This window comes from Cygnus atratus, chromosome 17 (assembly GCF_013377495.2).
Source record: "Cygnus atratus isolate AKBS03 ecotype Queensland, Australia chromosome 17, CAtr_DNAZoo_HiC_assembly, whole genome shotgun sequence".
Classification (NCBI taxonomy): Eukaryota; Metazoa; Chordata; class Aves; order Anseriformes; family Anatidae; genus Cygnus; species Cygnus atratus.
In genome coordinates this window covers 11,863,806-11,885,618 of record NC_066378.1, presented here as the reverse complement: position 1 = coordinate 11,885,618, position 21,813 = coordinate 11,863,806, and the positions used below count along the sequence as shown (strand labels likewise).

The 21,813-nt window shown below is 40.0% G+C and overlaps 1 protein-coding gene across 1 annotated transcript in view; it reads left to right on the top strand.

Annotated features, from left to right (window-relative positions):
- The window catches only part of DNAH10 (dynein axonemal heavy chain 10), a 57,666-nt gene extending 36,187 nt beyond the window's left edge, over positions 1-21,479 (top strand). The window contains 27 exon segments of the mRNA XM_050714284.1: positions 875-1,078; positions 1,869-1,953; positions 2,386-2,579; positions 3,237-3,398; positions 3,935-4,109; positions 4,958-5,139; positions 5,906-6,042; positions 6,949-7,166; positions 7,554-7,775; positions 8,400-8,547; positions 9,073-9,352; positions 9,742-9,971; positions 11,074-11,347; positions 11,791-11,895; positions 12,392-12,546; positions 13,285-13,439; positions 13,676-13,859; positions 14,483-14,683; positions 16,027-16,236; positions 16,633-16,728; positions 17,404-17,575; positions 18,076-18,207; positions 18,713-18,924; positions 19,011-19,178; positions 19,455-19,635; positions 20,735-20,880; positions 21,145-21,479. Coding sequence (XP_050570241.1) covers positions 875-1,078; positions 1,869-1,953; positions 2,386-2,579; positions 3,237-3,398; positions 3,935-4,109; positions 4,958-5,139; positions 5,906-6,042; positions 6,949-7,166; positions 7,554-7,775; positions 8,400-8,547; positions 9,073-9,352; positions 9,742-9,971; positions 11,074-11,347; positions 11,791-11,895; positions 12,392-12,546; positions 13,285-13,439; positions 13,676-13,859; positions 14,483-14,683; positions 16,027-16,236; positions 16,633-16,728; positions 17,404-17,575; positions 18,076-18,207; positions 18,713-18,924; positions 19,011-19,178; positions 19,455-19,635; positions 20,735-20,880; positions 21,145-21,291 — 4,775 coding nt within the window. The 3' untranslated portion in view covers positions 21,292-21,479.
- The last annotated feature ends 334 nt before the right edge of the window (positions 21,480-21,813 follow it).

The following is a 21,813-nucleotide window of genomic DNA, read 5'->3' as shown; positions in this document are numbered from 1 at the left end:
CACCCTTGGTCCAGCTATTACAGTTTCACCCTGTGTCCTCTGCTGCTTTTGTTAGTTGCACCTTTCAGTACTACCTGGAATTATCTTGGCCTTAATGATGGCTTTTTCACATGGTCTTACTGTCATTTATATGCATCTGGGAAGGCTATAAGGGTTCGTTCACACTGATCCTAGTGTTGCAGGAGTCTCAGATTTCTTCCAAGACTGGACTACATCTTCAGTTGCATTTAGTCACAAGCCCACCTTTTCTCTCATTTGCTTTGGAATTGCATTTGCCTGAAATGCAACAACTGCTTATACGTATATTCTAAACTATAATACTATTTAGTATCTTTTATTGTATACAGCAGCTGAAAATGAGCAGCAGCTGGCACTGTGTGACCACCCTCCCTATATAAGTTCCTACAGAGTCTGATTTGAAAGGAGATGTATTAAATCTCAACCCTTTCCTTTGTGTAGTTCTCCATGTTCCATTCTGTGTATGGCAGTCATTAGGTAATTTATGCAATATTACCATGTGACTGAGAGAATGAAAATGTGAATTGATGGTTTGCAGACACTAATGATGATTTCCTCTGCAGAGTTAAAAATGTTTTGTGTTCTTGTGACATTTTGTTTATGTTGCTGAAGCCCAAACAAAACCAAATTAATTCTTCCTCTAAATCCCCTTGCATCATCCTAAATACTTACTCTATTTTCCGTAGTGGCCTGGGATGGAGAAGGAGGAGAGATTAATAGGTTCATCCAAAACTGCCCAGAATCATTTTTGCTGAACTAAGTTTAAAACCTGTGACTCTAGTTTCTCATCTTCTCTGTCCCCAGCACTATGGTTACAGGTTGTTCTCACTAGCATTCTTCTGTCCTTATGTTCCAGGAATGGTGCCAGCCCTTTTTCCAGATGATGAAAAAGACACCATAATGAGTCAGATTGGAGATGAAGCTACTAAAGCTGGTGTGAATCCAGCTAAAGAGAGTGTCTGGCAATATTTTGTAAACAAATGTACAAGCAACCTTCATATTGTCCTGGGAATGTCCCCAGTTGGGGACAATCTGAGAATGTGGTGCAGAAATTTCCCAGGTATTAATTGTATACACTGGTTAGTCCCTTCCCTGTGAAACACAGGTTTGCAGGCAAGAGAAAATCTCCAGTAGGCACTCACACTTTATGGCAACTAAAGCTAAGAAGAGCAGGTTTCATGATTAGACACTTGGGTAATTTTTTTCCAGTTAATTACCACATATCAGTGTGTATTATTGATTAACATTTACCAGATCAGTTCATTTTCCAGCTGAATGGTTAGAAATCAATTAGTCATCTTCATTGACCTGGAAGTATACAGGCAGCCTATGTCTGCAGCCTCTCTTCTGTACTTACAGAGGAATGCATCGTATCAAATCATTATGAAACTAGGATGGTGGTAAGTGAAACATTTGTGTATCCAAAAGCAAAAGAAGAGCAGGATGAGAGGGACACCTGCTGAGAGAAAAACCACCTGAGCGAGGTGGACATTGCTGTATAACAGGTGGCTGAAAGGAGTCCTCAGAGACAGGAGCCCCATGAATGAGGGGTACTGGTGGGAATCCCAGCCCAGATATTAAAATATCTAGTTGCTGCTCTTGACTGTATCCTGCAGAATGTTACAGTCTAAAGAACAGTATGATAGTGTTAGCAGGACACAGATGCAAAGTTGACTGTTTACTATCAAAATAGAAGCATTGGCTTTGTGATAATTATTGTTCCTAAGTAGGAGTCAAATAAGACAGATCCTGCAAATTCTTTATGCAAATGAAGCACAGGACAATCTGGCAGATTAAAGTCTAGTTTTACAAAGGAATTGTTTCAGGTAACATTATGCTTTTATTTTAAGGTCTTGTCAACAATACTGGTATTGATTGGTTCTTGCCCTGGCCCCCCCAAGCCTTGTTTGCAGTTGCAAAATCATTTGTAGGTATGTGAAGTGTCAGTATTTTAACTCCTTAACACTTGGGCTAGCCTAAGAAATGTGTTCTTTACTTTAAAGTTGTTGTAGGTCTCATTTTCCCATTGTCACTGCTATTGTAAGTCTACATGGGTAATGCAAAATCCTGGTCAAAAATGTTTTTGGATGCAATTTTCCTACTCAATTAGATTTTAAAAAATTGGTGAAATTCAGTCTCCCAACTCCGGAGACAATGTGACCTGGCTACCTGCTACCAGGAGGCCTGTGTTCTCTTCTGAACTCTGTCTTGGCCTTGCTTTTTGCTCCAGAAAGCAGACTTTTTTTTTCTTTCTTTTTTTTTTTTTTTCGCCTGGCTTAAATGTATGTTAAAGAAGGAAGATGGTAATTGACATACTCTTAAAAAAAGTCTGATTTGTTTTTATTTTCTTGGCCCAATTTTAGGAAGTAACACACGTGTTCCAGCAGAGATTTCCAAGCCGGTGGTTGAGCACATGGTCATGGTACATGAATCGGTAGGGGATTTTAGCAAGAGGTTTCTGCAGAAATTGAGACGTAGCAACCATGTTACACCAAAGAATTACCTTGATTTTATCCATACTTATTCAAAATTGTTGGAGGAGAAAAATGAGTTCATTTCAGGTAAGGCTGTGTAGCTGTTTTCTCCTTTTTGATAAATGATTTAAATATTAAAAATAAAATAAAATAGTGAAATGTGGTGAAAATGGGTGAAAATCCTACATATTACCCACATTATGCAAAAATAATGTTATCTATACTATCTCAAATGCTGTGCTGACGTCAGTTTTTGACATTGGACCAATATCCTGGCCATATATGAATGTTCGTAATCTGTCTACTGGTATGTTTTTCCCAAAGTCTTTTGTGGATGAACCTGAGCCAGAGTTTCCAAACCAGACACTCCTCTGCTTGGGAAAGAGTGATTAGATTTAATATCAGCTCAGCCTAGCTCAGGGTTTCACATTCTTCCTCAAGCAGCAATTCTTACTCATACTCCTGTGGGCACTGAAATATGTGAAAAGGATAAAACATCGACAGTGTAGTAGGAAAAATAAGTTGTGGTGCCGGGCCACTATGCGGCAGCTCAGGTGACATTAACACCATCTTGGTTGAGAGGTTTAGGAAACAAAAAATCTCTCACAGTGATTTTCCTTTCACAACTGAGGTTGCCCTGCTACGAAGTGCACCTATAAGTGTATTTACCTTCCATGACATTGTCTATTGCTGTGCAATAATGCCAATGAATCAGTAATATTTCTCTCTTTTTTTCCTCACTAGCACAATGTAAAAGGCTGGATGGGGGCTTAGATAAACTGAAAGAAGCTAGTATACAGCTGGTTGAGCTGAACAAGAAACTTGCGGAGCAAAGGATTGTGTTAGCAGAAAAGTCAGCTGCTTGTGAGGCTTTGTTACAAGAGATTTCGGCAAACACAGAAGTAGGTAGGTGGTTTACAAATACTGAAGAGTCCCACAGGCTAAGCAAGGCTTACATAGTCTGTGTTGGGTCAGAAGACACTCTAAGAGCTCAGACTGCTTCTGGAGATGACCCTCTTGTTCTGTCTGTGCTGATTTAGTATCTTGCTAGAAGAGTAGGTCCTGTATCGTACTCAGATTGCCATTGCTTTGCACACCTAACTACTGTGTCCTGCACTTGTCTTCCCTTACCAAGGTATAGGGTGTAATGTGGGAAAGAGAAATTAGCAAGAAAGGGACCTTGTCATTCAGAAAATTGCTTTTAGAGGAAAGACAGAGGGAAGCATAGGAGGAAAAGACATTATGTATGCTTTGTGTGGAACACTAACAGTGTTCCTAGACTGATGATGGATGGAGCCCTGTAAACATTGGCAGGCTAGCAGTAAAGGGTACTGAGTTGATGGTAATTTCTGATTTTCAGCCAAGAGCACATCTATATTTGTACATGTTCTGCACACAAATTTTGAATAATCCAGTTATGGTCCTGCTTTTACAATTCATAGCTGAGGAGAAGAAAAAACTGGCTGAAGAAAAAGCTGCGGAGATACAGGAACAGAATAGGATTATTGCTATGGAGAAGATGGCAGCTGAGACCGCTTTGGCTGAAGTCATGCCTGTTTTAGAAGCTGCCAAACTGGAGCTGCAGAAGCTTGACAAGTCTGATGTTACTGAGATCAGGTGATTCATTTGGATATACAGTAGCATAAACTCTTGGAAATTCACTGGGAGACCCTTGTTTGTAGGGTCTGAACTTTAGCTTCACCTTCCTCATATTCACAGTGTGTGGGTAAAGGTCAGGACATCAGTTGTCCAGGAGCAGACACAACAGAATCTCCTGACTCCTAGCCCAGGACGTCCCCTGAAGCCTGTTCTTCCTGTCCTTCATTTGATGTCTTCTCTGTAATTTCTACCCTGTGTCTGATGCACTGGAGACTGCTTTGGTTTCTGCTCGAGCAGTGGCTGTCCAAACCCCTTCATTCCTCCTCTGTTTTTGTTCTGCATGAGTAGGAACACATAACAGTTACTTTTCAGGGATGCTTTGATAGCATCAAAGTATACTTCTCTGCTGAATTACTTCCTCCTTTGTTTTTATAGTACACCTTGTATTTGGGGACACATATGAAAGTACATCCAGTCCTTGGCTCTCCCAGAAATAGTAACAGCTTTCCACTCCCTGTCACGCTTGTTTATTTTATTTTTTCTAGTAGATCTGTGGATTCATCCTGTACTGCTCCTCCCAAAGGACAGCTGCCTCACTGCCCTAGGGAAAAATACGGATCAGGGTTTTAGGCCTTCCACTGCTGAAATCCTTTAGTCTGTTATTGATCAAATTGCCCAAATACAACAATCGGTTTTGAGCTCATATCTAGTTATTTGTTTCTTGTCTGCGCTGGATTATGTTTTTCACTTTGCGTAGGATGTCTTATGTACTAGCTGTTGTTGTATTGTGATGGCAGTCTTAATGGCAAGCACGTTTGGCATCATGTGCTTTGTCTCCTCTATTATCTCCTTCACCTGTTTTCTAGATCGTTTGCAAAACCCCCCAAACAGGTGCAAGCTGTCTTGGAATGTGTTCTTATAATGAGAGGGTACAAAGAATTAGACTGGAAGACAGCCAAGGGAATGATGTCAGAGGCAAATTTCCTGCGATCCCTGATGGATATAAACTTTGATGGAATTTCTCAGAACCAAGTGAAATCTATCCGAGGTAAGTAACTGACCTGTGTACTTGGAATGAATGTAGTAACTTGTTAACGTGGTTAGCTGTGTCAGTGGCAATCCTTCTGGTGTTCTTTGGAAGGGTAGGATTCACTTTGTGCAAAGGGACACCCATGTCTGGGGTGCTACAGATGTTGTGCTGTTGGCATTACTGGATTTTTCAGAGTACAAACACCTTCTTCTCTGTGTTACATCCAGTTTGTGCCTTAGCTAGGGTCTCATACACTTTGGTTTAGAGCAGGCAAGAAACAAACAGGACAGCTGAGCAGGCCCCCTGTTTGCTTTTAGATATTTAGAAAGTAGCATTACAACCTCATCCACGTGGTTACAATTAAGATGTGATATGTACACAGTGGAAGAAGATAAGCGATATGTAAAGCTTATTGGCCAAACTTTGCAGACGCTCCCAAAGTTGTAATCCATAGCTCCATTAAGAGGTGAATTTGATTCTTTCAACAAAATGGCATCTCACTTCTGTGGAGAAAATAAACCATGATACTGAGATATGCTTAACAACTCCTGTATGCACTCCTTTTTTGGAGAAAGAACTTGAGAAATCACTAGCAGTATTTTTTTGGTATTGTTCTAGCCCGGTACCTTCATCTTAAGTTCAGAGTCTCTTTAATATTCTGACAAATGTTTCATATTTTCTGTCATATTATTGCTCAATATTGCTGGTATGGAAACCTTATTTCTTTGAGGATTTCTGCAGTATAATTAACTCACTTTCAATATTTTTGTTTTTGCCCATTTAGCTCTGTTAAAGAATCTTAATACTACTGCCACTGAAATGGAACTTGTTAGCAGAGCAGGCCTGGGAATGTTAAAGTTTGTTGAAGCAGTGATGAGCTACTGTGATGTAGTTAGAGAAGTCAAGCCGAAGAGAGAGAAGGTAGAGTGTATGGATTCAAACTCTGAGGAGGACGAAACATGATTGTAATTAGAAAAATAACACTCAGAAATTTCACAGACAGCCCCATTTAAGAACTCTTTGAAGTGCTTAAAAAGAGGTGTTTATAAATATTGCAGTAGGGGTGAGGAATGTGATATTCAGTGATAAACTGCTGTGTTTGTTGTGCTGAGATGCTGTGGTATGGGTTCCCATCCACTCCATTGCTTGAAGAAGGTGGAGGAATTTGGTCAGGTGGCATTTGGTAATCTAACATGGTTAGAAAAGCACAGTTTTTAACTGTCTACTAAAACCATACTTCAAAATGAATGGCATTTGGACAGAGTAGAGCTCAGTAGTACACAATATCCATGCCCCTTGAGCACAGACCTTTCTATTAACTTTTTTTTTTTTTTTAAAAAAAAGACTGGAAACTTAGCTGTGTTACCAAAGGAAATCTAATGTCCAGAAGATGATGTCGGAAAATTTCTTCAAGACAAGCTCTTTATATGCATCTAACTACTGATAAACTATATTCACTAGATGATGGGCCTCACAATTTTTGAGGTCATTGTTACTGAGCAGACAGACCTCCCTTTTTGTACAGGGTAATAGTCTTGCAGACCTACCAGGTGTTGGTAGGACTGCTTACATGCTTAATATACCTTATGTGTTGAAAGATCTAGTTTAGGAGATCTATCTGCTTTGCAACTGCAGTTTCAGACCACAATATATATATTTAGGATGGGGGGAGGTGGGTGAAAAACTGTGCCAGTTATTTTGACTTATACTGTTTATTACCAGGATGCTTTAAAATACATGAGATAGCCAAAAGAAATCTGAGAATTTAAGATTTCTCTCAAAAGCCTTTCTCTCCTCTGATACTCTTATATTTCCTTCTTAATGTAGGTGGCGAGGCTAGAACGGAATTATTACTTAAGTAAGCGGGAACTGGAAAAGATAAAGGCAGAACTAGCTACAATTCAGGAAGAGCTTAAAGCTTTGGGGGACAAATATCAAGAGGCAATAAAAGAAAAGCAACAGTTACAAGAAGAAGCAGAGATTATGCAGAGGAGATTAGAAGCTGCTGACAAACTCATCTTTGGCTTGAGATCTGAGAACGAGAGGTAAGTCTAGATTCAAAGAGGATTGTTCTTGACATCAGAGGGCCATGTGCCAGGAATAAAATATATCAAACGGAGACATTTTTGGAAATGCCTCTTCCCGTGATTTTTTTTTTTTCTGTGAAGAGTTAATATCCATTCTAACTAATATTCATGAGACCTTGAAAAATAGTAACAACAATTTTTAATGCAGAAGAGAAAGGTGAACTAAGATTAAAAAGGAGAAGGTTCAGACCAACTCAGTGTCTGATGCCATCACAATAATGAGAGAAATACTGACTGTAAGTTTCAGGGCTGTCTCAATTTGCAGCTAAATTAGCAGCAGTTAATGCACATAATCCCCATCCCCCTGGTACAAACTCACCCAGGATTCCCTTATTTTTCTATCAGGTGGGCAAAAGAATTAGAGGACTACAAAACACGAAAGTTGAAGTTGCTTGGAGACTGTCTGCTCTGTGCTGCCTTTCTGAGCTACGAAGGAGCATTCAACTGGGAGTTTCGTAATGAAATGATTTATCAAGTGTGGCAAGAAGATGTCCTTTCACGAGAGATCCCTCTCAGTCAACCATTTAGGCTAGAAAGCCTTCTGACTGATGAAGTGGAGGTTAGCAGGTACGTCCAGTAAAGAAGTCCAATGACTACTGTATGTGAAATCATAAAGTGGGAGTCTGGATCTGAATCTGTAGCATAGAATTGGCATTGTGGATGGAAGTGCACAGCCATTCTAGAGAAGAGAGCATTTTACTTTCATGCCTCAAACATGGCAAGGAAGGAGACTTTTTTTTTTTCCTGGTTAGCAGAGGCTATTTGCTATAACAGACCATTGTTCTCTATGTTCCAAGGACATTCACTGAACCTGCACACATATAATACCTTTTCAATTTTTTTTTTGTGAGTTACCTATAATATATGTTCAACTCAAGGCCTAATAGGAGTCTTTTCATTGAATTCAGTGAATTTGGAAATAAATGCATGCCCAGGTAACCCATATTTCGACTGCTGTAAGACTCTTCAGCAAATACAACAGTTGGTGTTTTGAGTGGTGTAGTTACAAATGACTCAGACAATGAGTCAGTTCGAGTTTTGACGCTGCTCTTGCAATCCCATACATTATATGTTTGCTTGTGTTTCTAATACTATGCTCAATGGATTGCATAATTTTACTGACTACTGAAATGTCCTGCTCTCCACTCAAATTTTCATTCCAGCTTAGTCTTTGATCCATTGCCTTCCCAGGTGGGTTTCCCAAGGATTGCCTCCAGATGAGCTCTCCGTCCAGAATGGCATCCTGACAACATATGCAAGCCGCTTCCCACTCTGTATTGACCCACAACAACAGGCGTTAAATTGGATTAAGAAGAAGGAAGAAAAAAATAACCTGAGGGTAAAGATAAACATTTCACCTCTTTACTTGTTGTTTTAAAAGCTTCATCAGTACTTGTTACCTTGAATGGGGAACAATTATGCAGTTATATACAGACAAATGTGGTGACTATTGTGTCTCTGAAATGGATAGGGAGTTATCCCTGTTCACATGACCTTCAAGTCCTTGGGACTGATGATTTTTTGGGGATTTTGGACAGCCTCAGTACAAGAAAAATAATATAACCAAAAGGCTGGTGTTGCTTGTGTTCTATCTCAGCTCCAGGATGGAGTTTTCATGTAGGACAATAACACAGTCAGAGGCATAGTTGGAAGAATAATTCTCCAAATGGAAGTCACTCTCAACTGATCAGAAAAAAGAGCATTTTTACTGTTCTGTACCAGTGTAGTTTATATCATTTATAAGAGTAAAGGCAAAGAGCAACATAGAGCAATCTTCATTAGTGCTGGCAGCTATTGTAAAAATAACGGTGTTCAGAAAATTGAATCAGTCCTGTTTGCATATCTTCCCATTATTCTCTTGCAGATGGCTTCCTTTAATGACCCAGATTTCCTTAAACAGCTAGAACTTGCCATAAAGTACGGAAATCCTTTCTTGCTGCATGGTGTTGATGAATACATTGATCCTATGATAGACAATGTCTTAGAGAAGAATATCAAAGTTGCACAGGGGCGAACATTCATTGTCCTGGGTGACAAAGAGGTTGACTATGACAGTAATTTTAGATTGTACCTGAACACCAAATTAGCAAACCCAAAGTATACTCCCTCTGTGTTTGGCAAAGCTATGGTTATCAATTATACAGGTAAGCAATAGTGTGTGTTTAGTAACAAAGTAGTGATTATGCTGTAGTGCAAGTTTAGGGCCTGTGTGGTTATCTGAAATGACAACAAAACTCTGAAATTTCATGGTCTCCCTTATACTTATCATATGACTTAATATAGAATTCTTCTCACTTCTCTCTCTTAATTTGAAACGTAGCTAAACATCTGTTCTTAGATCTGCCAGGTTAGGATGCATTGGTAGAATCAATATATACAATTACTAACCAGATCACTCCGTTGTATTGCTGTAGTTTTATGAGATGATTAAGATGAAATGAACTGTCTAAAGGCTGTCCTTATTTAAAAAAACAACAAAAAGAACAACCAAAAACAAACAAAAAAACCTGTGTGCGCTGCGTTCTATCTGTAGTTACACTAAAAGGCCTAGAGGATCAGTTGCTCAGTGTCATTACGGGTTTTGAAAGAAGGGAATTGGAAGAACAGAGGGAACATCTCATCCAGGAGACAAGTGACAACAGGAACTTGCTGAAAGATCTGGAAGACTCTCTCCTTCGGGAGCTGACATCTTCTACGGGAAACATGTTGGACAACTTAGACTTGGTGCAAACCCTGGAAGAGACGAAATCCAAAGCTACTGAGGTACCAGCTCTGTTTTTTTTGGGAAGGATATCTGTTTATAGAACTTCTTTCATTTTCATTGTGCTTCATCTTCTTTCATCCTTGAAGCTAGGAACTAGTTTGAAAGCAATGAAGAAATCTTATGAGTTTGTTGCATCTTTCAGTATTGGGCAGTATTTTTTTGCATCAGAGAAACAAATCCTACCTTCAGGAAAGTCCTTATAAGGACCAAAGTAATGGTTCTTTATAGTTCTAAATCAAAGGGTTTGTGATGTATTTCTTTCAGCTCTGAAACAATCTTCATGTTGGATTGTATCAGATCTGAAATGAAAAATGAAGATATTTGTTATTCAGAGAGGATGTCGAATCTCTGTCCTTGGAGGTTTGCACCGCTAGATCAGGTCAGCTGGGCAAAACCACAGCTGACCTGATCTAGTGGTGGTGATAGTCCAGTACTGTGCAGAAAGTTGGACTAAACATCCCCAGAGGGTTTGTCCCACACTATTTCCATGATTCTGTGTTAATCTTTGCCTTTACTTTCCATAAAAATACAAGGTGGGACTCGTTTATTCTAACTTTTGATTTTTACAGTTCATACTTCTTCTTTAGGGTTACTTGCCTAGATTCCCTATATAGTCAACAGAGAGAGGCAGGCACTGGTAGGGCATGATTCTTTTTACTTAGTAGATATGGCTCCAGTTGGATGGGGACTGTGGCTCAGCAGTGTCTTTTTTACTCCTCAGACTATAAGGGGACATGTAAGATAACTAGCCCTTATTTCTCCACAGAGTCCTGTTTGCCTTACTCTAAGAGAAATTTTGCTACAGTATTTAAAAATCTTTAAATCTATGATTTAAAGATGACTTGCATTTTTACACAAATATAGTCTTTTTAAAAGTAAGTTAATATATGGATGTTACTAGTCTTTAGTATCTTGCCTCCTGGTGTTCATATGGTTTTAATGCATGCCATTACATGCAATATTTTTAGGTGCTAAATGTTCACCATTATTATTTCAACATGGCTTAGCCACAGAATAGCTTTGCTTATTGTGACATGTTATATACATTATGGACCCGTGTGTTAATTACATGTGCATAGCATAATATCTATATATGGCTAGGTGATCGAAAAACTTAATCTGGCTGCGACAACAGCAGTGGATATTGATCGGCTTCGAGATGGCTACAGACCAGCTGCCAGGAGGGGAGCCATTTTATTCTCCGTTTTGTCTGAAATGTCAGTCGTCAACATCATGTATCAGTACTCCCTGGTCTCCTTCTTAGATGTTTTTGGACTCTCTCTTCGGAAATCCATGCCCAGTCCTATTCTTCTGAAGAGGTTAGAAAACATCATGGATGCATTGACTTTTAACACCTATAACTATGGCTGCACAGGTTAGTGCAATTTAGTGATGCTGTGGTGTTCAAATGCTTGGTAAAACCATGCTTTCAGTTGGTTTACATTAGAGGCAAATTACCAAACACAAACAAATTCACTACTGTTCAGATCTCAGCATTGTTCCTGGTTTACTCTTGCTACTTCCATTTGTGTTTGAAGAAACTATGCATGTTACAAATATAACCTAAAAAAATGCTTTAATTAATGGATTTACAAATGGCAAATTGCTGTTATGGATCTCGCATTCCCGGATATTTCTCAGATGCCATTTTGATTCCAAACACGTAGCTGGTCCATACTTCTGTAAGCCTGACCCAAAGCCCTATCTTTGATCACCCAGATCTTTGTGGGGTGACGAGAGGCAGGATGTAGATTTAAAGATTGCTCCCGTTCCACGTTTTAGCACCATATTTTTGAAAATATTCTCCTTTTAATGTAGGCTTGTTTGAGAAGCACAAGTTATTATTCTCCTTTAATATGACTATCAAGATAGAGCAAGCTGATGACAGAGTTCCACAAGAAGAACTTGACTTCTTTTTAAAAGGTAACATGAATATTTATATGTATAAATGTAGAGCTATATGTGGTGATAGCTAGGAGATCTTTCAAAGGTAGATTTTGTCTAGATATGATTTGCTGTGAGAGCTAGCACCTGAAGTCAGCTGAAATATGTTGGTTTACACAAATTGTGGATTTTTACTTTTTTTTGAATTTGTTAAACAGTGAAGAGACTAGTCTGTTTTCACTTACAGTTGTTGACAAATCTTGTATTAGCCATGGACAATTAGAATGTTACCTGAGAAAATAATGTCTTGTTCTAACTTTTTATGAATAATTTTAGAAATGTTAGAGAAGATACAACTTTGGCTTTTGCAAGCACTTGTGAAATGGCATATTTACTTTAGCAGACCGGTTTAATCTCATAGTGCTTCCAGAGACAAATTTCCAAATGGTTCCTCTGTGCAGTGGGACTATATGTGTGGTCATGTATTGGAGAATTTATGCCATGGACAGTCACTCTGGTTTCTGAATGTGACTAGGCAATATTTCCCTGGAGAAGAGTACACGAAAGAAACCGTTCACTTGGCTTCCAGATCAAGGCTGGGAAGACCTAATTCGCTTGTCTGAACTATTTCCTGAGCAATTTGAATCTCTTCCAGATGATGTGGAAAAAAATCCAGATGTATGGAAAAATGTACGTGCTTTTCTGCAATCCTGTTCTCTCTCCTTGTTTTTCTTCTGGAATTAAATGTTCAAGTATGATGCAATGTGCCATAGGACTCTGTAGGAGGCATGTCACCACTGGCTTTTTCTGTCAAGGCCTTCCTTTTCTTCTTGAACTCAGTGATTGGCTTATTTCCAGAAGAATTAGGGCTCTTATTTAAATGACAACCCCCCCAAAATTGTCTCTGATATATTGCACATATTTTATTTTCCAGTCAAATGCCTTAGATGAGTTCTTTGTGCCATTCGAGTCAGTGGAATTTTTGCTGTCAGATTTCAACAGTCAATATTTCGCTGTTGTTTTTGTACTGCTAAATTGTACTTTGATCTTCTTGTGGAAATGAGTTTTATAGGCTAGTTACAAACAAAGGCTTTCCTTTGTTCTGCCTTCAGTTTCATTCCATGTCTTCTTGCTTTATAAGAAGTCTTTCTGTAGGCAATCTGTTAATACTGTTTGTTGCTGTTTTCTATATCTTAAGAGAATTACTTGTCATAAAATTAAAGTACAGATATGTTTCTGGACTTGAATGCTTCATGTTGAAAAAAGTGTAAAATCTTTCAATATTTCTTTGCAGCTGGTTGAATTTCTTCGTTCTCCTTGAGTCTCTTAGCCCTTACTCAATCAAATAGCTTTGCTCTGCTTTTCCTAGTAATTTCATTGATAGATCCATTTGATCTGTCTGCATTGTCTCCCACCTTTTCTTGCCAGTGGTATGACACAGATGCTCTGGAGCAGATGCCGTTCCCCATGCAGTACCAAAACAGTCTCTCAGACTTTCAGAAACTCCTACTTTTGCGGTGTTTCCGAGTGGACCGGGTATATCGGGCAGTAACAAACTATGTTACTCGGACAATGAGTGAGAGGTAAGTTACCCTCATTTTAAATCAGAATACTACTGTTCAGGTATTTCACACAGAACTGGAGTTGTAATCAATTATGTAACTGGTTTGTATACTTTGTCTAAACAGTAGAGCATGTTTTGTCTCTGTTCCATTTCTATGTAGTCTGCTATGAATGTTGATGTCTGTTTAAGAGTCATCTTTTACACATGATGGCTACTTTTTTGTAGAGCAGCTTATTGTGCTTCTTTTCCTACCAGGTATGTGCAGCCCCCTGTGATCAGCTTTGAAGCTATCTTTGAGCAGAGCAGTCCCTACTCACCAGTTGTTTTTATCTTAAGTCCTGGCTCTGATCCCATTAGTGACCTCATGAAACTGGCTGAGAGGACAGGCTTCGGAGGGGACAGACTGAAATTTCTAGCCATGGGACAAGGCCAGGAAAAGGTAAGTTCAGTGGGAGGTTGGGACATTCTGTGGGCGGTGAGTTAGTGTGAGAATGGCATATCATGCTGTTATTGTCACGGGCCTGTCCAAATTTCCTTTCCAAAGGCCTGCTCCATTTAAAATGGAGTTTCTTTGCGCTTCAGACATAGCGTACAATATGCCAGCCTGGGAATAATGCTTTCCTGTAATGTGTGAGAGAGCATTTGGCTGTTAGGCTGATTTTATGGGTTTGGTTAGGCTACGTTCAGAATGAGGTTTTCATGTTAGAAAATAGTTGAGCTGAAGACATTGCTCTGCAGCCTTTCAAAGGTTAATCGGTGACCCGGTCTCTGTGTAAGGACATGAGTTGATTGGAAAACAGTGTCCATAAACAGGATCCTGCTGCTCTTTCTGTCTTTCTTGTAGCTTTCTTTTTGGTTGTGGTCACAGCTTAGCAGCTGACTGAATTTGCTGTATTTTTGTTCAGTGGGAGAGTTCCAATTAGCTTCGCTTAGACACCACTTCCTAGGCTCTGATCGCCTGCTAGCAGGAAGAAATCTGTTGCGCTAATCCATTAGAGCCGGTTTGCTTGCAGGATAAAGGGAGAGTTACTAACAGACGGGTCTTTCTTTCTCTCTCTTAAGATTGCTCTGCAGATGCTGGAGAACGTGGCAGTTAGTGGAGAGTGGCTGATGTTGCAGAACTGTCACCTTTTGGTGAGGTGGCTTGTCACTCTGGAAAAGGCCCTGGAGAAAATTACAAAACCTCACCCAGACTTTCGCCTCTGGCTGACTACTGACCCTACCGAGGGCTTCCCAATTGGAATACTGCAGAAGTCATTAAAGGTACCGTGCAGTGGGGAAACCCCAGTCAGGAAAGCATGGCCTGCTTATTCAGCAAAACAGAGGGGCTTTGGGAGGAGCATGACCTGAATGTAGGATGTTGACTTGGGCTGTATGGCTTTTTGGCTTCATAAGCCAAATACATTTTTCATCAACCTGTTTATCTTCTGGTGATTTTTTTTTTTTTTTCCTTTGGGTGAAAGCTGTTCAGCATTTTTTTCCTGAAGCAGTTATTTCAGAGTAGAGGTTTGTGAGTAAACCTGGAGATGTGACAAATGCTCTTCAGACTGAAATGCTGCCACAAGTATATCCAGAGTCAGAAATAATCCTGTCAGTCCCAGATGCTGAAGTACAGAACTGAGGTCTGCGCCTACCCTGGCAATAGTACCAGCGGAGCAGACACTGTAATAGTATAACGGTTTCCAGCTGCTAGTTCACAAGCAAGCTGAGCTGATTATTTTGAAGGCGCAAGCAATGATGCTGTCCTAATGTTCTTTTCTGTGGCTGCTTTACTTCTGTTGTGGTGAACCACTCCTGTAAACATAACAACTGTATTTCACAGATTTGAAGGCAGTGGTATAACAGATCCACCCAATATGTGCTCTACTGTATCAATGACAGCTCTAGAGTATTCATCTCCAGTAGTGCCTAATTCTGCAGCGGGGAGAAGTGAGCATGAACGTATCTTTGATTTATGACTGCAGATACGCACTTTGTAGGTCTAGCCATGCGCGGTGAGATCAAAGGTTTTATAGCACTTTGAAAATGTTGCCAGGAAGCTGGCTCTGCCTTCATTTGACCACCAGTAAAGACATGTTAGAGACCGTTATGACATTTTACTGTCATGATATGTAGGACACAGCAAAATGTGTAAAGTACTGATAATATTTCAGTAAATTTGATCTTCAAGTATGATAAAATATTAATGTCTTTCCAGTAACATGGCTATTTCTAAAATAATATCAATTTTCTCTTTACATATGTATGTTTACCTTGATGTACTTAAAAGGTCAGTTTCATGTCTTTATATAAGAAAAAATCCCATGTTGATATGAATTCAGGAAGCTGATCGATTTTTTTTTCAAGTTTGCATTGTGTAACTTACTTAGAGAATGTGATACATTCGCTGTTTATTTTCCTGAGGCAATTCAGTAATTGATTATTGTTATTGTATTTTTATATTATTTATTTATTTATAATATTTATATATATAATATATATTATATTATATATTTATATATATTACTTATTATAAATATTTAATTATTTATTATATATATTATATATATATAATATATATATAAATATATAAAAAATTGATTATAAGTCCCTGATTATTTTCATAGGTTGTAACAGAACCACCTAATGGTCTGAAGCCAAATATGCAAGCCACCTACTTCAAAATTCCCCAAGAAGCCTTAGAGCAATGCCCACATCCTGCCTTTAAATCCTTAGTCTATGTCTTGGCCTTTTTCCATGCTGTGGTTCAGGAGAGAAGGAAGTTTGGGAAGGTTGGCTGGAACGTTCCCTATGACTTTAATGAATCTGATTTCCAGGTAAGAAAATAGTGACGATAGCTCTTATATTCTTGACTTGTTCAAATTATTTTTGAAAACATGATATATCCAGATTTAATCGTTTTTCACAGTAACATTTTGCCTCTCCCTTTTCCCTTTTTTTTTTTTCTTTTCTGCTGCTGTGGGCTCACGTAGACTCATGATCTTCTATGATGTCAATTTTGGCCACTAAAAATCAGATTCCCCAGTCCTTCGTGATTATATTGCCTCCGTTGTGGGCTTCCTTTCTTAACAAGATGTACATTTAACTTTCTAATTCTTTGAGGAAGAAACTATTGTTAGCTTTCAAACAAGAACTATGTGAAGTAAAATCTATGGACATGTATAGATGATTTATGAATCTTCTTATCTCACACATTTAAAAAACTTTATTAGGTCTGCATGGAAATTCTTAACACATACTTGACGAAAGCTTTCCAGCAAAATGATGATAAAATCCCCTGGAGCAGTCTCAAGTATCTTATTGGTGAGGTGAGTGCCTACAATGTCACTAAGGAACATGGAAGGTTAAAGAATCCTGACAAATGAAGCTTCCTTTCTGTATGAGCTGCATCATAAAGTAAAGCTGGTTGAGAATCTCTCCCGGGCAGTTGTCTCACTGCCTGAGTGAAACAGGGCCATTGTGTTTAACTGCACAACAGGGGAGTTATGGGGCTTAATTAATTTGGAGTGAAAGAGCCCTTGGGATCCTCTGATGAAAGGTACCGAATGGCACAGTGTTACAGTATGAGTAGTAAAGTGGAGTACTGCTGATGTGAGCTGTATGAAAGGGTATTTCTAAAGCTCTTGCCGTGCTGTATGTGGTATGCGCTGTGTAGCAGCTGGCCAGTTCAAAGTCAGGACATCTCACAAGATGTTGTTATTTTGCAGCATTTAATCACAACTGAGATGTTACCTAAGGGAGTTCCTGTTGCACACAGATCACCAAGACTGGCTATTAGAAGTGGGCCAGAGCAGTTACCATACTGAGTCAAACGCTTCATGTGTTCCCCTTGAGAGGGAGCTAGAGAAGCCTTGAAGGGAAACAGCATTAGTCATCCAGTCACTGCAGCAGCAAGTGCTTTGGACCGTTCAGTGATTTCATTTTTTAAACTGTATTTGCTGCCCCAAAAGCCAGTGGTATAACATTAGTATTATTATTTCTAGGTCATGTATGGTGGACGTGCAATTGATAGCTTTGATCGTCGCATTCTGACCGTCTATATGGATGAGTACCTTGGTGATTTCATATTCGACACATTCCAAACCTTTCATTTCTATAAAAATGATGAGGTTGAGTATAAGATTCCACGAGGGACTGTAAAAGATGACTTCGTTGGTAAGCAATGCTTTTCCTGGCACATAAGTTAGCATTAAAAATAAATAAATCTACTTACAGTATTCCTGGTCTCCCCATGGCCAGTGGTGGACATGAGAAATTGAAAGTAACTTCAGGCGTAGTATTTGTACATATTGCAAAGTTATAATCCACAGCTGATAATGCTTTTGCCTTATATGAGCAGGCCCTCTTAACATGTGAGCTTACCAGCCAGCTCTTCACAGTTCTTACAAACTCCAACAAAGCCCTCCCCAGGTAAACAGCATGTTTGAAATGTGGTACCTTTCCATGGTGGGGTGGGTGTGGCTGTCTGTCTCTATTTCATGCTCTAAAATGTTTATTCAGTCCTTGCAGTGTTTCAAAACCAGCTATAGCATTTGATTTTTTTCAATCATAACAATAACAAAAACCACTCATGGAATTCTCTGCAGCATTCTTTTGGTCTGGTAGCTGTGGCTTAATATATGGCATATTTATGAAACATGTTTTTTGTATTGCAGTAGCGATAGAATCTCTGCCGCTTGCTAATACTCCAGAGGTGTTTGGGCTTCATGCAAACGCTGAGATTGGCTATTATACAAAGGCAGTTCGTGATATATGGTCTCATCTTCTCGAGCTGCAGCCTCAGACAGGTACATTCACCATCCCTTTGGCCTGTTTTCACAAATAGGAACTAAGGTGGCGAGCTCTGTGCTAAGAGACTGTGATGCCAACCGTGCCCCTGCCCACTTCAGGGGGTCTGGGGCCTGGCATGGACGCTGCAGCCAGTAGCGCTGCCTGCACCCTGCACGTTGCCACAGGCTGGCACGCAGAGGTTTCTGCAGCTGCACAGGTTAGTGTTTGCCTGCCAGCACAATGTGTAGTGGCCTCGTGGAGCAGAGGCAGCAAAACAGCAGGGACTGGGAGGCAAGCAAAGCAGCTGAACTGCTTAGTCCTGCCAGCATGGAAATTGTTCAGCATGTGCCCAGAGGCACAGTTTGAGGCATGCGGGAAGTCTTCTAGCCCAAATGTCAGTGCCACAGGGACTGGGCAAAGAATTTGGTGCCAAAAGGTGAGTCAGCTCTCAAAATTGTCTTACAGAATAATAGAAGGGGTAATTTATTCAGATATAGTCTCACTAACCCTTTTTTGTTTTAGGTGAATCTGGTACAGGAATCAGTCGAGATGAATATATTGCACATGTTGCTAAGGATATAGAAAGCAAGATACCACAAGTATTTGATCTTGCCCAGATACGAAAAGGTTTTGGACTAGACATATCCCCTACAACTGTGGTGCTGTTGCAGGAACTGGAACGTTTTAATAAGCTGATCATTCGCATGGCAAAGTCACTGGCTGAACTACAGCGGGTATGTAAGAGCACAGCTACTAGGCGAAATCAGTCAGGCTTTAATTGCACCCATTCAGGCACTCAGGACTCTCACTGTCTTTCCAGGCCTTGTCTGGGGAAGTTGGAATGAGCAGTGAACTGGACGATGTGGCTCGGGCTCTCTTTAATGGACAGATTCCTGGAATCTGGCGGCGGCTGGCCCCTGACACACTAAAAACACTTGGAAATTGGATTATTTTCTTTAGAGCTAGGTATAACCAGTACACCAGCTGGGTGAGTAAGACACTCCAGAAAGCTCTTTTCTTTTGTTAATCTGCATGATATGCTGTGCAAGTTAGTGCTGGAGTGCAGAAGTCATTGAAACCACGCTGCTTTAAATAAGTTACTTGAACTAATGTCAATTACCACCTAGAATGAGACTGACTCACTGCACAACGGTGGAGTTAAGGAAGCCTGGCCACTGGCTTTAAGCTGGCTGGCCTCTGAGTTGAGTGAGGTGGTAGGAGAAGAGAACAAGTGCTGCAGGTTGTCTTCTCTGACTGATTGCAGGTTAATGAGTGTGAACCACAGGTGATATGGCTCTCAGGCCTGCACATTCCGGAATCGTACCTGACAGCTCTTGTTCAGGCCACCTGCAGGAAAAACAGGTGGCCCCTGGATCATTCCACCCTCTACACTGAGGTGACTAAATACAGGACTGCAGAAGACATCACTGAAGGGTCTATACAAGGTAAGTGGTTTTATGATCATTTGAGGGGAAAAAAAAAAGCAGTTAATTATGGCCAGAGGAGTGGGGGAGAGGGAGAGAAATTGCGTCACCTACCGAGTGGAATTACTTAGATCATACCTCTGCAGACAATATGCATGGTTATGGTTTTAACAGTCCGCATGATTACAAGCTGGAAATCAGCTAGGTTCAGGTTCCTGCTTTGCTGCCGAGCAAGTGTATACACAAACGATGATCTTCTTTCTTCAGCTTCTTTCACACACACCCCCGTATATTTCTTCAACTTCCAACCTCTCCTTGGCGCTCTCTCTTGCTTATATCTCTGTATGCATTTTCTTAATGGGAGAAACATTATAAACTTGCTAAGACTAAGTAAAAATGCATTTACACTGCAAATAACGTATTTAAGCAAAAAAAAAAGTAAATACAACTACGTTGTATTACGTATTGTGTATATATATCTCTTAGAAATGTCAATGTTCTAATCACTAAACGCAACCACCTCTGGCTAAAGGGCCAGGTAAGCAACTCTTTTTGAATATCACACCTGACTGGAAATGGAGAAGAAAAATCTGTTTTTTGCCAAATATAGCTATCAGCTAACAACAACAACAACAAAGGACACTTCAAGCCTAGATTGTTCTGTATTTACCAACATTTCAACAAAAATGCTTGGTATTCATTTGTATTAGAACAACTCTGTCCAAACCCACACCTTTTGTCAGCATGAGCTAACCTTCAGTCCCACAAGAGTGAACAAGTTCTCTCATACTTTGGCTATTACTTGAGCAAATAATGAGGACGGTATCCACTGCGGGGAAGAAAACTGGTAGGAAATTGGTATTTATTCCTGTTTATCATATATAATGCAGCTGAGCCAATTTTAATTTGAAAGTGTTTTTTTTTAAACCCACAGCTCACAGCTGCATTATATGAACAGACACCACAGGTAAATATACCTCTGTGTAGATGCAGTTTGAAAGGGTAAGTTTTGTCATGACTGTATTAATGCCAAGGACAGCCACTGCAGGAACAACGTTGCCTTAAACAGTGTTTTTTAGTAGCTTGACTTACACAAGGTGTTGCATTTCTGCCTTTACAGGCTGCTTTGTTTCTGGCCTGTTTCTGGAAGGAGCAGACTGGGACATAGAGAACAGCTGCCTTACGAAAAGCAAGCCCGGAGTGCTGGTGGTGGAGTTACCCATTCTGAAGATAATCCCCACTGAAGCGCACAGGCTCAAACTCCAGGTACTTTTCCTCTGGGGACTCTGAGGTAGATTTGTTTATTAACTTCTTCCTATTTTTAAATCTCAGTAGCTGCTAGTCCTTTCCCTCTTAGCACAACCGGAACTACCACTAGCATTTTAAAGTATGCAGTGCGAAACTTCTCCTTACATTAACAGAATGAGTGAATTTCTGAAGCCAACCATCTCTCATAGAGACTCCTCTTGTTTCCGCTTTCACATGCTTTAAGAACTATTCAGTGTCTTCCTTTCCTCCACACTCTTCTAGAATACCCTCCGGACACCGGTGTACACCACCTCCATGAGAAGGAACGCGATGGGCGTTGGCCTTGTTTTTGAAGCTGATCTTTACACCACAAGGCACATGTCCCATTGGGTGCTTCAAGGTGTTTGTCTCACTTTGAATGCAGATTGACAGCTTGAAATTAGGCGCTAGCTTTTTCTCATAGAATTCACTGCTTTAGGGAGGGAAGGAAAAAACAAACAAAAAACAACAAAGAGGCAAAGATTCAGCACCCTGGGTGGGGTAGTGTTCACTTAGGCGTACCTGACCTTAAATAGTATGTTACAACTAAGCTAGTAGTCTCAATAAACACATTAGAAAAGGAAGTGTTTTTCATCATTTGCATTTTGTTTTAGAAACACTCCAGGCTGCTGTGTACAGATATAGGAAAGATGTAGTAAGTTTGTCACACACACAAAGACTAAGGTTTGCCTGTATGGTTGTAAGAAACATTTTTAATTGCCCAAAGCATCGCTTCTGCTGTGTTTAGAAGCGATGCCTTCCATCAGCCTTGAACAAGTGGCAGGGTAGGTCACTCATACAATAGATAGCCATCGTAATATGGCAACAACAACCAAAAAAACCCCAAAACCGAAACCACTGCTGGGTAATGCAATACACTTAGACGTGGTAAACCCCGAAATAACAAGCTGT